The 16,910-nt window shown below is 32.1% G+C and overlaps 1 protein-coding gene across 2 annotated transcripts in view; it reads right to left on the bottom strand.

Moving 5' to 3' along the window:
• The window catches only part of Men (Malic enzyme), a 45,118-nt gene extending 28,587 nt beyond the window's left edge, over positions 1-16,531 (bottom strand). Inside the window, exons 1-2 of one of the 2 annotated variants that reach the window (XM_068766002.1) lie at positions 16,354-16,531; positions 695-908 (exon numbers count right to left, since the gene is read on the bottom strand). In XM_068766002.1, the coding sequence (XP_068622103.1) occupies positions 695-908; positions 16,354-16,400 (261 nt within the window). In that variant the 5' untranslated portion in view covers positions 16,401-16,531. Of the gene's footprint in view, positions 1-694; positions 909-7,346; positions 7,535-16,353 lie in introns of those variants that run through there. The other variant, XM_068765993.1, reaches the window with a different exon arrangement.
• Positions 16,532-16,910: the final 379 nt, after the last annotated feature.

Raw genomic sequence — 16,910 nt, 5'->3', positions numbered from 1 at the left:
TTTAGTAAAAGGTAGTTGTTTATTTCAATAACGTATATGATCCGCTTTACCAAAATATAAAGACCCTAAAAACATAGCCGTCGAGGCGTAATCATTGGAAGGGCTCAAAGCACCCTTCGAGACATCATTTCCTCCTTTGTCTCGAAAAACGCCACCCCTTCCAGACCTACCATGGCTTAGTTCTGCGTGTAGATTTTGTTTGACAATAAAACTTTAGATATATCAACGTTTACTTAGTAATGATATTTATTAAGTTCTATTGTAATACAACAATTCGTCGACAACATATATTACTTAGAATATTTTTTAAAGTCCTTAAAGATAGTGTAAAATATAACGTAACATAATTGCGCAATGTTTTATTATGTACTTTCCTCAATATTGATGTAGGGAATGACAATTTGAAACACGAAAGCTACATTCGTTGAAAATATACAGAACCAAAAAAATTTTGATTATTCCTTTAAAACGTGATCAAATTACGTGATATGGTTGATACATACTTTGTATCTTAATTTAATTTCAAAATGAACATTTTTATTATCGAAGTTGGACCAAATATATGGACAAATGTTTGATCCAAGTTAGCAGCTGATTCAAATTGCAGTACTGAAAAGTATACTTCCTTTCTCTATACAGGCGAAACCAAAGAGAACTTTGTATGAACATTGATACATAGTGTTGTGTAACTTACCTTATTAAGTCCAGGGTGTTTAAGCCGGTCGAGACCGGAGATTTTGCCGCTCGACTGACCGTCCCCGCAGCCCCACAGTCCGATACGATCGCGCTCCATTTCGTCGTGCGTACACTTGTTTCCACAGGCAGCGGCTGACTGCTTGCCGGCGACGAGTAGCGAGCTGGTTTTGTTTTGCATCGAGGGGGGCGCTGGACTCATCGCGGTTTCGCTCCTGGGAAAACAGGAAAATTTTTCAGCAGCGACACAGATACGAACCACAAGTGTGGTTCCGATCGTGCGATAATAGATGGCGTTAGGTCAATGGCCTCATATCGCTGAAACTATGTCGATTTGCGGAGTAAATGCTGTCGATACTCAAAGCGTAATTGTTTAATTGATAAATTTAATATCATCGTAGGCTGCTACAGCACATAGGTTAATTATTTTACATTAATAAAATTAGAAAAACGAGTCATCTCGATTGAGTTTCGGTACTAATTCGAATATTGCAGCGACGTTTGTTTTTATTTTATCATAGCTAAACATATTAGTAATTTAAATATTACGTAATTATGAATCCACTGTGTTTTATTTAAAAATCGAATAAAAATCTATCAATTTTCATTACAATACAGATATACATAAAATAAATTATAAATATCTAAATACTATAATATTTAATACTACAAGCTATACGATAATTTAGATTCACGGGGCATTCCCACAATCCATGGCGGTTACGCTATATACGCGCAGCACTACCTTCTATTTTCTCGGTTGATGGGTGGTGCTGTTTACCTTTTCCACTTACACCGCCCGGATCCGCGAGCTATAATTAGACAAATTGAAACGCGTTTATAGAATTACGCTTAATACGGACACGATATTTTTGCAATTATTACTTTGACTAACCGAATTTTATACTTTTAATTTACTATACCATCTTAGTAAGCTCCTTCTGCCTATTTTAATAGTATTATTTAGTTATTAAAGACTAATCTCTATTTTTACCTATCTTTCCTGCTTTATTAGCCATTATTTACGACAATATGCACTCATTTAAAAAATGATGAAATAAAAATAAATTTGAAAAAATGTATTGTTTTGAAAGAAAATAGACGTTTTGCAGAAAATCAATACGAAAATACAACCCATTCAGAAAATTATTTATGAATTCGTTGTATAAAAACTAAACATAAGCGTTAAGACTTTTTCAAAAATGTTTCCGGTGAATACAAAACATACATATTTATAACTGTGAACTGTAGTGTAATGATCTTATATGCTTACATACAGCGAGATCGCTTATAGGTGTAAAAGCTTTAAAGTGGTGAAAAAATTTATGGTGCATCCTATCCAAAAATCAATGATTTCATAAATAATAAATAACCTTATCATATTATAAAGCAAAACAAAGCTTTTTTAAAATTCGCATTTCTACATTTAAAAATTAACTATAGTTTACTATCTCTCTCTGCAGACTCTCTACTGGCAATAAGTATAAGAAAACTTTTTAATGAGAAATACATAAAATTAAATCTCTGTTAAAACAAGGAACAAAATTCAATACATTTAATTAAAATATCATTAACACGCGTTTTATAGTGTGATCCATTTTTTCTTTCATACTTGTTAGTGTAGTAAATTAAAATATTCCATTTTTCGCCACAAAACATGGTAACTGATAGTGTTCAATGAAAATGTGACGATAAGAATAGGTCCTTGACACCTAACCACCGCAAAAAGTGAATATTATCGCGTAATCAAACACCATTGTGTTTATTACACTCGTATCGTAACAGACCAGAGCAAAGGCCACCCCACAGCGCACACACATTATTTATCCTTGATAATGGGCTAAAAAACAAACTATTACTGTTTGCATTCAAAATAAAGCCTTGGGACTAAATTTGGGAATTCGAACTCTTGCTGTGCATACCATTTTTATGGTTGGCTTTTTTACTGACTGTCCAGATGGAGATCAGATAATTAGGCACATAGTGTCTGATCTATAAATTGGGTACCTGTCCTGACTTGTCACTTTCTTAGTTGTTTTGTACTGGGTCATCACGGAAATGGAAGAATGTCGAGAATTTACTTGATTGTCAAAGGTCATCATCATTTTAGCTGTTAGACGTCCACTGTTGTATAGGTTTTCCCCATAGACTTCCGATAGTATAGGATGGAAGCATTCTGCGCTTGCAGGTCCATGATCTTCACTACAGAATCTTAAGGCCTCAGTGCCAATCAAAATGGATGTTACGTTGTCAACCAACTGCCACTTGAACTTGCCAGTTCGCTAAGCTATGTCTGTTACTTTCGTTCGTCAACGAATCTCCTCATTCCTGATATAGTAGAGAAATCTCCAGCATAGCTCTCACCATGACTTATATAGCGACTGAGGACTTGCGTGGTCGTTTTATCCACGGCGACTAGGATATGCCATGCGGTTTTCCCTGCACTAAAGCTATGAGTGAAGTAGATCTGAAGACCAGAACCATGGTATAGTGCTGAGTGAACAAGTGCTTTCGGAGGCTCACTATTTTGGACTTAAAGACCTCGGAGGTGTATATTTTTATACAGGAGAGGGTCATTATAGGTAGAATTGCAAACGTATGCTCAAACATTTCTGAGACCTTAAAATTTAAATGTTTAAAATTTAAATTCTTACACCCTGCATAATAGATGCGTGTGTATTTGTTTTAAAGCTTATATAATGTTAATTCGTCTTGCAAAAATTCGTGTACATAGCAGCGTGGGCAGGACCCCCACTAGGTGGACCGATGGCATAATGTCAAGCCGCAAGAAGTCGCTGGCATCCGGGCAATGTAAGACAAGTCATCACGGCGGTCTTTTGGGGTGACCTACACCTTGCAGTGGATATCTAGCAGCTGACATGATGATGATAATGATCTTTACCACCGATCCCCTATGCATAAATATAACTGCGTTTAGACTTCGGAGACGTTGTAGTTTCGTAGCGCTGTAGCGTTGCTAATCGCTAAACTACTACTCACCGATAGACGTCTTATGTAATGATAAATCCTATTGCGTTAATTATTTACATTATGATTTTATAACAAACGTTATGGTGTCGCGTGACTCGTGTCGCCAGTGCATGAAAACATCAGCAGTTTATTTTGATCGTACATACGTTATCAATTACATAACCACTTTACTCTATAATATTTGTTGTGATTGTCCAAAAAAAACTTTTTATTCATCATTATCTTTTTTGGAAACTATTGTTAGCATACCAGTTTCATGGATCATACGCACATGTGTATATATATCGCAAATAAATTACCATACAAACAATACAAATACAATAATAATGGATTCAGAACGTTGTAACAATTACTTATGAAAAGAGAAGTCATGGTAATATTGACTGTAAGCGCAGATTATATACCTCAATAAACTAAAAGAAAAGTGCTACGCCGCTTTGGCAAACTCCTTAGTTTGTATATTTTTAAAAAACTCTGGAATGAATGAAATTTTCAGGGAATATTTCTGTTCTGTTATAGCTATAAAACTTGACCTAAATATTCTTTTTCACAAGTTAAACATTACCAACAAGTAATTTTAGGAAAACAACAGAGGCCGCAGTAGCAGCAGGCAGCGAGAAGCGATTAGTTAATTAATGGAAATACATATTTATTTTGTAGCATTCTGTATACTACAATGTCAAGTAGATATGTATACTTCTGCTTCGTTTCAGCCAAGACGCCCTTTGCAAGTCTTAGGCCTTTCACAAATATATCTATGAGGGGATATACCATAATCGCCACGCTTGGCAGGCATGTTGGTGAACGCAGTATCGTACGCAAAGGACACTAATTCCCATGTTTCGGAAACTTGTTTGTAAGCAGTGGTATTTCTATGTAGTTACTACACAAAGCATGAATTTTATAAGAATGTATCACGAGAATGGAACCTGAGACTTACGACCGGAAGTCTAAGTCCTCTACAGCTGGGCCACCACTGTTTATCACTGGACATATGTATGTAATGTATTATAACTGTGTAGTTCATGTACTATAAGTAATTTGTATTAATATTAAGCCGTTATATGTATGTAAAATTGTTTCCGAACCTTTCTATCACACAATGACCGCCCGCACCATTTTTTTTAACCAAGTCCATCTAATCTTGTTTGAAATAATACCGCCTTTTCACTTTATTTTTGTTTATTTCAAATTATTTATGTTAGACGTCTTCATGTGCAATAAATAGGCAATAAATATATAAACTAATATATCGATTTGCATCAAAACTACACAAAAGTTAAGTGTAACTCATTGTTACCATTAAACCTTTCATTACATTTAATTTTCAGATGTAAAAAAGAGCAACTTCTGACAAGCTAATGAATTTGAGTATATTTGTTAAATGTCCAATTTTAAAAACGACGAAATAATGAAGGAAATTTTATTTCTAATGGTGGTAAAGCTATAATGAAACTCTCCCACAATAATCATCATCGTCATCGTTTTGGCCCACGGACGTTCACAACTGCACATAGGCCCCATTTTACAAGGTCACCATCTATCCACTTTGTAGTTATGACGTCTCACGCAAAAATGTTTGTTGGCTGAGATTGTCGTCCTCTACTAAAATATTAAAGAGAACTTACCTTCTATAATAAATAACAGATTACGCACTTTGTTCAATTTTATATGTAAATACTCTGCTGATAATGTACTATCGTTTAATCAGATTTCAGCTAGATGAAAATAAATTATAAATTTAAGTTACAATTCAAATCACCTACAAAAGTTATTAAATTATAAACTATTTGTATGCTATTCTAGATTCTAATCTGAGAGTCATTCCCCAGTAGATAATTTTTTATTTTCTAAGATTTTTATCTCCATTATATAGTCAACTAGCACAAAAACCAAACAAAAAAATTATAATATACATTCTACCCCTGCACACAATAGTATTCTGATGAGAAATGATAATCAATTTAAATACAAAGCGACCTTCAAGTACGCAAATATTACGCAATGAAATCGTATTTAAGCACTGGAATATAATTATCTACTTCCTTATTGCAATAACTTACAAAAAAAAATTTAAGCTCTAACCAGATGTCGGAAATAAATTTTCGTCTTCGAACCAAAATAGACTCCAGAATGAATCCCGAAACGACTAAGAGAAAAAACAAATAATAAATAAACATAACAAACAATATTAGTGTTAGTCTTCGTTTGGAGTATCTAATCAAACATTTTATGGAGCAATCGAGTCGGTAGACATGGCTTGGGTAGGCCCCCCGCTTAGTGGAGCAATAGTCAAGATCACGAGAAGTTTCTGGATGCGGACACCGTAAGTCTGGTCATCTGGGCGATCTTTGGAGTTCTACCTATGCCCTACAGTGGGCGTATATAGACAATGATGATGAATCAATCATTTTATTAAATTAAATTTAATCAGCTTACTGTTGTAACAATTTATTAGAATATTGAGTTTACACTCTAATTTAGACCAAATTGTACTACCAATAAAAGTTAACAAATTAGAAATAAAATACAAATGTACAATACAAATTAATAATCATTGTTATTTATTGTATTCGGGAATACCAGGGACTAGAAGGGAATACAGTCAGGCAGAAAATTTAGACCATTCCAACTATCATGATGTGCAGAATCTGCAAAAATGTCAGTATTACTACTACAATGTCCGCTTATCGACACATTCAAAGTTTTGGATGACTTGAATGGAGGACAAAAATATAAATACATCCACTCTAATAACTTAAAGAAGATCTGATCTTATGAGAAAGCGAAATATATTTATAAGACAAAATTGCGATAAAAAAAAAACAAAAATTATTTTAATTAAAATAATAATAGTAGCATTCTATTAATAATATAGAATAGAATATCTAAAAATAATAATAATAAATAGAACAATGTAAAATAAATAGAACAATGTAACAAAGGTTACATCCTTTGTAACATATAACAGACTCGTATGGAATTATATAACAAAAGAAGCAAAAAATATAACTAAATTGAAAGTATTCATGAAATAATACTAATAACTTGCTTTTTGTATGTATAATGTAACCAAAATAATGGTATTTTTACATAAATACCGGTTTTTAATAAAAGACAAAATTGGACCTTGATTCCGGTATTCGGGTTCCCGGAATCCCGGTATTGTAAGCCCTATGTTACGTATTATATGTAACAAAAAAAAGGAACGAATCTAAAATTACGCATCTCAGATAGTTCCTCATAAACATGTAATAAATATGTTTGTAGCACAAGCCTATGTTAACGTCTAACAGACGGAAGTCGAAACTGCAACACCAACTTACTTCAGAATTGTATTGAAAGTAAAGAATCATATTATCATTGGTACGAATTTGTCATAAATAATTATCTTAAAGGTGTACAAATTAAAAACAGTGTTTTAGAACCATAAAAACATTGGACGAATTTTATTACAATGAAATTATTCAATTTTTACTTCTGTAAAATGTCAGTTTTATTTACAGATATTTAAACCAATCAATCAGTTTATTGCACTCAGTATTTGTTAAAATGGTTTAATAATTAAAGAATTTACATATTCGTGAACCGTGCAGGGCACGACAAAATATCTGCGTATAGTACAATAACATATATAAAAAATTATTATAATATGAACTCACCGCTTAACTTTGTAAGAATCGCTCGCGCCATTCATTTGACACATGTCAATTTGCGCCACCGATTTGACTTTTCGTGTTAAAAATTCCATTTTTAAAAATTAAATTTATTAAAGAGATCCTATATCACAGATGGTTATGTTTTCTTTCTTAAATATATAAATATGACATAAGAAACATTAAAAAATGTAAATGTAAAACAACGATATTAAATGAGGAAAAAAAAGATACATTTAAATTTCGCTGAGCTCTTACGAACTCCACAAGATGACTGACGATACAATCTACGGTGATCATGCTAAATACATAACATTTCCACTTATCGATTAACAAAATATCTTACAAGTAACTAAGTTTACAAGTTCAACGCATGTCAAAACAATTATAAAGATATATATAAACACTTGCACATGTCACGACGATTTCCTTTTAATGTCAATATAAAATAAAATATTTTTTAAATCTTTCCAGTTGTGTTAAATATGAAATTAATATGAATTAATAATCAGCTGGTTTATTACTAAACAAACATTTTGATTAATGTATATTTAATCGATATGAAATCACTAAAAACGTACACAATACTCGAGGATAATGAACTTACTTTCATATGTTACTGTCTATGATTCAAAGTTATTTTTAAATTTTACTTTAAGGTATTATGAGAACAGAGCAAAGACATATTCATTAACACGACAATCAAAGTAAGAATTTAATTTTGGAAATCTATTTTTATAAATATTTGATTCAAAATTATAAGATTAATTTTTCTACATATCTATCAACTGTTATATTATAAGATTTATCTAATCATTGGTGTTTTATTTTATAGATTTCTTCGTCCACTGTATGACATCGTTATCACAGGTTACGCCATTTTACTGTGGAAATTAACCAGTAATGGTCACCGTAGTTAAAATGTTTTTGCAAAAAAATTACGCTTAGTTTTTATGGGTTATCAAAACGCTCGTGTAATCAAACGTTGTGTACGCTTCACGTTCAATACATATACAGAGACAATTTTTAATATTTAAATTTTATATCGATGAAACATATTCAGATATAGGCAATTCGTAACAGGCAATTAGTAGAAAACAAATAATTTAATTTTTAATACACTTTATTACAGCTAGAAGTTCCGTTGCAAATTTAATACATTTTATACTTAGGGATTTTAATTGCTTAAAGATCATGGTACATATGGACAGGAGAGCTAAATTGTCTCTAGTGGCTTCGACAAACTGAGGTAACCATGTAGGTTAAGCTTCCCGGAAATTTGTTTAGTCATACTGTCAGAAGCCACAGATCTATTAAGAGATACCTGGAATTCTCTAAAACAACTGTTTGCCAAGTAGTTCAGGTAGAGTTCGACAAGGGTCAGGGGTCACTTCGGCGTGAAAAATAAACGAAAATTCACAATTCATAAACGACGGCCTTCGAAAATATTATTTGCTTTCGATAATGAAAATAAAAATGTTCGCTTGAATTTCAAGTATGCACATAATATTTTAGCCTGCAACTCAACGATTGGTACTAATAAAAACTTGCATATTCTGAATGCTGTCCACCAAAAACAACTAAATTTTGAAAGTGGTCTATGAGAAAAAAGGCTAGGAACCTCTTCCCTAAAGCACTTAAGATGAACACCAAAGGGTTTCTAGCGGGCATTAACATTATATATCCTCGTCTTCCCTTCACAGAACAAGGTACTTTGTATACATAAGAATTTCCTTTTCACTATTCTAAATTTTAAATTTTGACAGTATCACTTGCACTAAAACAATATCTTGATATAAAGACCTATAATTAATATATTTTGATATGACCAGTTCTTTCTAAATAATCACCCCCTTAATAGGTCTAACTTAAAAACCAAGTCTTTCTGAAGTAAAAAGTATATAATTCTGCATTGTATTCTAATACGTTTAGCATTCTTTTGTTCAAAATGAGCGAATAGCAACAAAACACAAAGTAGATTTATTTTGCACATTTTTAAATAGACAAGAAATCAATGCTTACTATAGTGCTACTGCTGTACCGCGCCTTAGGAAAGCGCGGTGAGGCGGGGAAGAAAATGAGCATGAGAGACTCCGAGTTGACGATGGACTGATGAACGGAGCGGCCCATACCCCCTGGTCTCGCCATGCGCATATTAGCGCGGTACAACGGTTTCGCCAGCTATATTTAAAATTTCCTACAATATATATAATTCCTTTTTTTTACAATCACGCCGAAACTTAAACTAACTTATTCCTTAATGACATCGTTGACATTATAACATTGTTAGGTTACATCCAAGATCAGTGGTTCATTAAAATAAATATTCTAGATCGGTTAATAGTTGAGCGCAATTAATCATGCTCGCACGGCGTTGGCACGCCTTGAGCCGCTCCGCCAAGATCAGGTCAGGGGCGTAACACCGCTTACTAACCATTTACTAACTTTTAACGCGGGTTTGCTTCCGGATTTTTTTTTTCTATACATCATCATTAAATATTTTTAAGAATTTTTATCGAAGTTATTGAAATTTTAGCTCGTCAAATCAAGTTGAAAAGTAAATGAGTGGATGGATTTTTTCACATACGACTTTCATTTTATGCTAATAAAACGGTTTGCGAAGAATTGCTCGTCTTGAAATGACAGTATACATCGGTTTTGCAACCGACAGCCGTTGGGTCCAAAAACTTATATAGACGCAGCGTGGGTAGGCAGCCCCACTAGGTGGCCCGACGACGTATTTAATGCTGCGGGAAGTCTCTAGATATGGCCAACGCAAGACCGGTCATCACAGCGATTTTTGGGGAAGGCCTTTACCTTGCAATGGACGTCTATGTGCTAATATGATGATGATGAAACAGCTTCAAAGAATATTATAATACAAAACTCTGCGCAGTACGTTGATTTTGCTGACCACTTAGAGACATAATTCGGTTCTTTTCACTAGCGAAATGTAGTCGCATAAACTATCGCATGTATAGTAACTGCGCTTAAACGACCGGTTGTAGAAGAGACCACCCCGAAAAATGAAGTGAATATAATAATAAACGCCATAACATTAATTTACATCAATTAACTATTTGAAGAAAAAATTCGCACGCAGATTGACAGAAAATTTGTTTGGTTTATATATATACCATCGGTATTATAGACATATGATACAAGATATTTTATCGTATAAACGCAATTATAGCCAAGTTAGCGTGATAGACGCTTACATCACCTGGTTGTGATATAAAGCACTGCTATAAACTTTAAACTTTAGTCTAAAGCATCTGCAAATTGTTTATCGGGTTCTAAAGTCCAGTTCATAAAGGTGATACCAGCATTTCTTATGTCCATTGCAATTAGCAATAAGTAATTAACTTAATATTGCAAACTGTAATTAGCTGTTCACCACTCGCTTCGCGTAGACTGCTTTACCTTTAACACTTGTCAGCGTCATTATTTAATAAAAGCTATTGTAGGTATCTCTTAAAATCCCAAAAAATATATATACACAACCTATAAGACGTGTATTTTGAAAAATGAACGACGCCCTTAAAGGAATTTTGTAATTAGCTAAAATCTAATCGATGAAAGGAATATTCCTACCAAATTTAAAACCTCTAAGCCTCATGGTTCTAAAGTGTCATGATATATTGCGAAAATCTTTTATATGTTCAGAATGATTGACTATATGTGTAAAAACTTTAAAGACTACTGGTGACAAACGAACTGGACATTCACCACTTTAAAGCTGAAACATATCAACATATGTATATATATATAAATATATCTCTATATATATATTTATATATATATATGTGTGTGTGTGTGTGTGTGTGTGTACATGTATATTTAAATAAATTTGTGTTTGTGTATGTCTTAGACGTAGATAACGATCTTGAATAAAATTTACGCATCGTGAAATGAGGACTTGTCGAACGAACTGTTTATTAGACCGGATAGACCTTGGCCAATCTACCCGGCGGTTACTAACTTTTTACTTTAAATTAGTTTCATTGATTTTACCAACTTGAAAAAACTGTATGTTTTTACGTTCGTAATAGTTTATAGACATTTAGAAATAATTTGTGTAATTAATCTCAGAGATGATCTTAAAAATATCCACGAAACCGCTAACAAAGAAAGCTAACACATCGAAGTGCACCATCACTTTAAATATTAATAAAATCACGGCGCCAGAAAGACTATTTGGGCCTAAACCCTATACCTAGAAGATAACAATACGATCTTTCAGTAAGTATTTCTCTCGTAACGTTTTAAATTATGTTTCAATGTGAGAACTAAATAAAAATCTCTAGCCTTTAAGAATCAAAAGTCTTAAGTTTTGGACGGAAGTAAAGTGTTTACATAACATCAACACAATGACATAATTAACTTCACACAAAGATAGGCTCTTCATAACATTAAACAATTGTAGATTTATACACAAAATATTAAATTATGTAACAAACTAATTATCACTTGAACCTCTTGGCACTACGAGATTTAGCTTTTCCTTAATAACATTTACTTTTGTAAATAAATATTATAAAAATTATAACTGTCAGCTGATACGTATATTCATCTTTTAAAGTAATGCGTAGCCAGTGCCTTACTATTTAAAACTTAAAATCCTTTGTTATTCATTCCTAATTAGTTTGGGATAAATTTAAAATGTAATCCAATATGTTTTATATCGACACAGGATCATCAGTACATACAGTGTGAATAATGCATACAATACATTTATCTAGTCATCAACCCAGCAGTCATTAGTTATTCTAATTAGAGTATAAATTGCACTGACTGTTGAATATCTTTTTATTTATTTATTTACACTTTATCGTACACCATAGATAATAACTAAAATAAAGAAACAATTTATATAGAGGTACAAGAGACGGTCTAATCGCTCGAGGCAATCTCTGCCAGACAACCTTTGGATAGAGATGAGAGACATGAAGGAGAGGGCACTTAGGGTGTACTTACATACAAATATGTATATTACTATACACACGAACATGTATACAAACATACTTATATATACATAAATACACATACATACAAATATACTTATAGTTTTATACAATCATCATCAACGTCGTCCTTTCAAACAAAAGACGTCCATTGCGTCCGGTCCAGGCTTTACCTATAGATTTGCAATATGACCGGTAAGAGGCCCGAATCCATCTTCTTCTAACGACCTTAATAAAGTCTTCAGTTCAGCTTGTAGGTGGACATCCTACGCTGCGCCTGTCAGTCCGTGGTCTTTTCCCCAGAAGCGGCTATCCTTTCTGTGCACGTGACCTGTCTATTATCATTTCAACTTGCCAATCCGTTGGATTATGACGGTTACTTTCGCTTGTCTACGGATTTGCATCACTCTCATTCTGTTTCGTGGAGAAATCGCATTTTGAACGACTAAGCTTGCCAACGAAGCCCGAAGCGAGAGACTACGCATCAGTATGTCGAACAAATCTTTTACCAGCGTACGTAATCGACTATATATTAAAAATATGTAAATGATAAAGAGAAGAGAAGAAAACGGTAAAGAATTTTCTAAATTTAAATTTCTTTCACGATTCCATCATCATTTTACTTTACACAAATATAAATATTAATAATACATTAAATAAATATACTGTAAATTTGACTATTTTACTCGTGACTATTTAACTTATACAATCGCACAATTCGCTTATTTAAAATAATTTTAAATTAAAAATACCGGACCATCTCAATTACGTTCACACCATGTAGTCGCTGCAGATTACTAATTAATGTTTTTAATATAGCGTCTATTTTTTAATATACACAAAACTACGTTTTATATTATATTTAAATTAAACGTTTACAATATATTCAATGGAAAGACGCAGTAAAAACTAGTTTAACTAAACCATACTTTTCCTGTTTATAGGTAACAATATCTTTTGATAGCATTGAACATTATTGACAGACATGTTCTGTTTTCTAAAATATAATACCATTATTTATAACATTGACTTGCTTTATTTATATCTATTAAATTTTATTTCTTCGTTTCTTGTACAGATTGTTAAGATAAGATCGACATTCATTATCGTGATAAGATTGGGTCGACCAATATATTTTAATAATTTCCTTAATTTCGTGTAGAGCAAAATATAACCAATTCGACGTATTTCAACCTTGGCTAATAACAACACGAGACAAGCTAATCTCACACCATTGCTAACAACATTAAACCATTATTCCGATTTCCTGCTACTTGGACAATGAAATAGAATTATTGTAAGATTTTTAATAGTTTTTTTTCTTAAATTTTTATATTTTATAAGAGTACAATAACTGTACATAAAAAACTAATATAAGTGTAAGCCCAGACGAAAATTATATACGAGATGATTGGATATAGGGAGCAAAAAGCTTTATAGCTTTTACAACTATTTTCAATCACTTTGTATAAAGTTATCACTCTAAAATAAGTTACATTAATTTATTCCTATTGAAATATGGCAGGCCAGTAACTTCTGGCATTTCGAAGTCTCCAGAGCCATTATTTACTATTAATAATTAATTTTAATGTGTAGTAATAAGAATTGTGAAAACGGTTTTTCTTATTATTTTTTATTGCGTCTTTTATTATTTCCGAAAGCATTGATTTTTGAGATTATATTAAAGGGCAGTAAATGACCTGTACATTCACCCCTTCAAAGTTTTTACAACTATTACTAATCACCTGTATACAAGGCACAAACAAGCAAGCATGAACAACCAAATAATCATGAAGAACTCTCCTCATTCGTTCCGGAGAAAACGAAACATTTTGCTAGTCACAGAGAAAGCAATACACATATAATCTCGGTCAGATACAATTTATTTCATCTTGCCTCCGAAACGGTACTGTTTTCGTATTTCGTAACACATCGAAGCTTTAATAGCAGTGATGCGAAAAATCTAACTTCGTAGTGAATACCTCTTAACAAATTCAACTAAAATTACTTCTGTCAATGTTTAAAAGCAGATGTAAACTGAATGAGTTAACATGACCAGAAAATGGGGTCCAACTGTTTCGAAATAAGTCAATCCAGCCAAGCTAGTCTTAGTAGGGTACCGGGGGGAACCGTTGCTATGAGAAAATCTAAGAGAATCTTATCATAAATCTCATCGTCATAAGTTATAGCACCAATAAGATAAGTTTTCGTTAACACGACCAGAAAAATGCTAAGGAAATGTTTGCATAATAAAAAAGTTAGTATGCCAAAAAAAATCGTAAAAAACACTATAGTACCCGGCATATTACCTATACTATTTCCGACAAAAGATATTTCGACTCGCTAAAATCAAACCAAATATTCAATTACTGGTAATTGATAAATGGATTGCTATATAAATCATCAACACCCGCTTAAAAGTTCGCTGTTAGGATATACATAATTTTTTTGGAATGAATATTATTAATTATAGATATCTATCACCCGGAAGGGTTGACACGATATTAATAACTAATAACTGAGCCATTTATTTTGAAAGTGGCTTAAGTCACTTTTTCAAAAAAATCGAGTTAATGGCAGCACTAGATACAATTGCACATTTTTTTTATTTTCTTAAAATATCCCGACTTAAAAACAAAGTGACTTACGTTACTTTCAAAATAAACGGCTCAGTTGTAAGATGAATTGATACAATTTCTTAAATATATAGTTATAGCAACTATTACACTATAATAATAAAAATAACGTTTTCTTTCTGTAGAATGCCTTTTGTTGACCACGGCTCAATAAACATGTACGCCTAATTGTACCATTGAGTCATTATTGAGTCAACGTGCAAAAAGGCGTGCCTTGGTTTTTACCGTGTTAAAAAGATAATCACATCAAAGTGAAACTTTAGTTAGATAAAATGATTACAATCTATCCGGACCATTATCTAGGTAACTATGTAGTAATGGGTAACAAATTGAAAACATTTTAAGTTTCCTAAAAACAAAGCAATGCCGTAGATAATCATCGTTTCTACATTAAGCAGAACTTGAAAAAACAATATTCTTTATACAATATATCTTTTTAACAAATGTCAAATTCATTTCACATTATGTCAAATTTTATAAACATTCAAGGCCATATTTTTTTTTCTTTGGGCAATATAAAAATATGGCCAAAATGTAACCTCGTTGTTTAGGCAAAAAAGTTTTTTTTATAAGTATTGACAGAAAAATTATCTGTCCACACGTTTTCAGAAAGTAATTTTAATATTAGCCATATGATTATGTATAATATATAATATATATTAATCGGATTCCTCACACAATAACACCAAAAAATGTTACGTTTGCATATCTAATATTTGATATGTGGTCTATCTATGCAGTGTGCGACTCAATTGCTCCACCTTCAAAAATAAGCAGCGGTTATTCATTTGTTATGGTAAAACGTACATTGTTTCTCGAAAGGAAATTCTTTTAACATTTCCCGTCATAAATATACCAGCAATGTTTTACAAAATTTTTTAAAAGTCAAGTACAACTTGATAGGATTTTTTTATTCTTATTAGTTACAAGCAAGAATCGGTGAAACAGTTGTAAAACCTTGGCAATCGTATTTTGAAAAACTTTTTATACGAATACTAGGAAATAATATTATACTATTTATTCATTGTCTTAGCTGAGAATTAAACTTAACAGCCGCTACTTGGCGCATAATAAACATTACATGCTTCGTTTTATTGCATAGAAACAAAAGTTAATGCAAAAGCTCATAAAAATTTCCAAATTATGTATATAATAAATTTAACACTTTTAGAAGATAAATAATCACTAATTTTAGACAAATGTTTTATTCAAATAATAGACTTAGTCGTTTATTGTATACAGTATTGTATGTATTATATATATTAGGGATATGTATATGTATTGTATATAGTTGTGATATCATATTTCTTTCTTTAAAATTCAATTTGTACAAAATTAATATAAATATTGTGAAATTTTTATAACGCTCTATTTTGTTCATATTGTGTTGTAATCATAGGATAATAAACTTACTGCCACTTCCTTTGATCGCTAACTTTAAGCGATGCGGAATTCCCCATGTCTGTTGATGTTTGTTATTAATTATTGGCCACTATTTCTAACTAGTACGCGAACAATTACAGTAAAGATAAGAAGTAAAGAACGCGTCTTAGCCATTCGAGTACAAGTAAGACTATAATCAACAACCTTTGCTACGGTAGGTAAACCTCAGCTGTTGCAGTTGACCATGACTTTCCCTAACGACTAGCGGCATTTTTGCGTCACTTCCATTTAAATAACGCAATGTACGAATTTAAATATCTATATTACCGCTAATTTTAAATGAAAATTAATGTGGAGTAATATTTCGAGGCCTTAAATCCTAGTCCTATAAAATTTTAACTAGATGGCGCATTACAGATAATACGTTTTAATAGGTGTAAGAAATTACTTAAATTTGAAACTTAGTAAATTCCATAAACGTACAACAGAAGCTAGTAACCTTTTACTATATTTATATTGGTTTATAGGTTATATTTTTTGCTATATTTATGATTTACTGCAATGAAATAGCAAAAATACTATATTGC

This window comes from Battus philenor, unplaced genomic scaffold, assembly GCF_028537555.1.
Source record: "Battus philenor isolate CCGP_79_NKW_IND1 unplaced genomic scaffold, ilBatPhil1.0.hap1 SCAF_10, whole genome shotgun sequence".
NCBI lineage: Eukaryota > Metazoa > Arthropoda > Insecta > Lepidoptera > Papilionidae > Battus > Battus philenor.
This window is presented reverse-complemented; position numbering and strand designations above follow the sequence as displayed.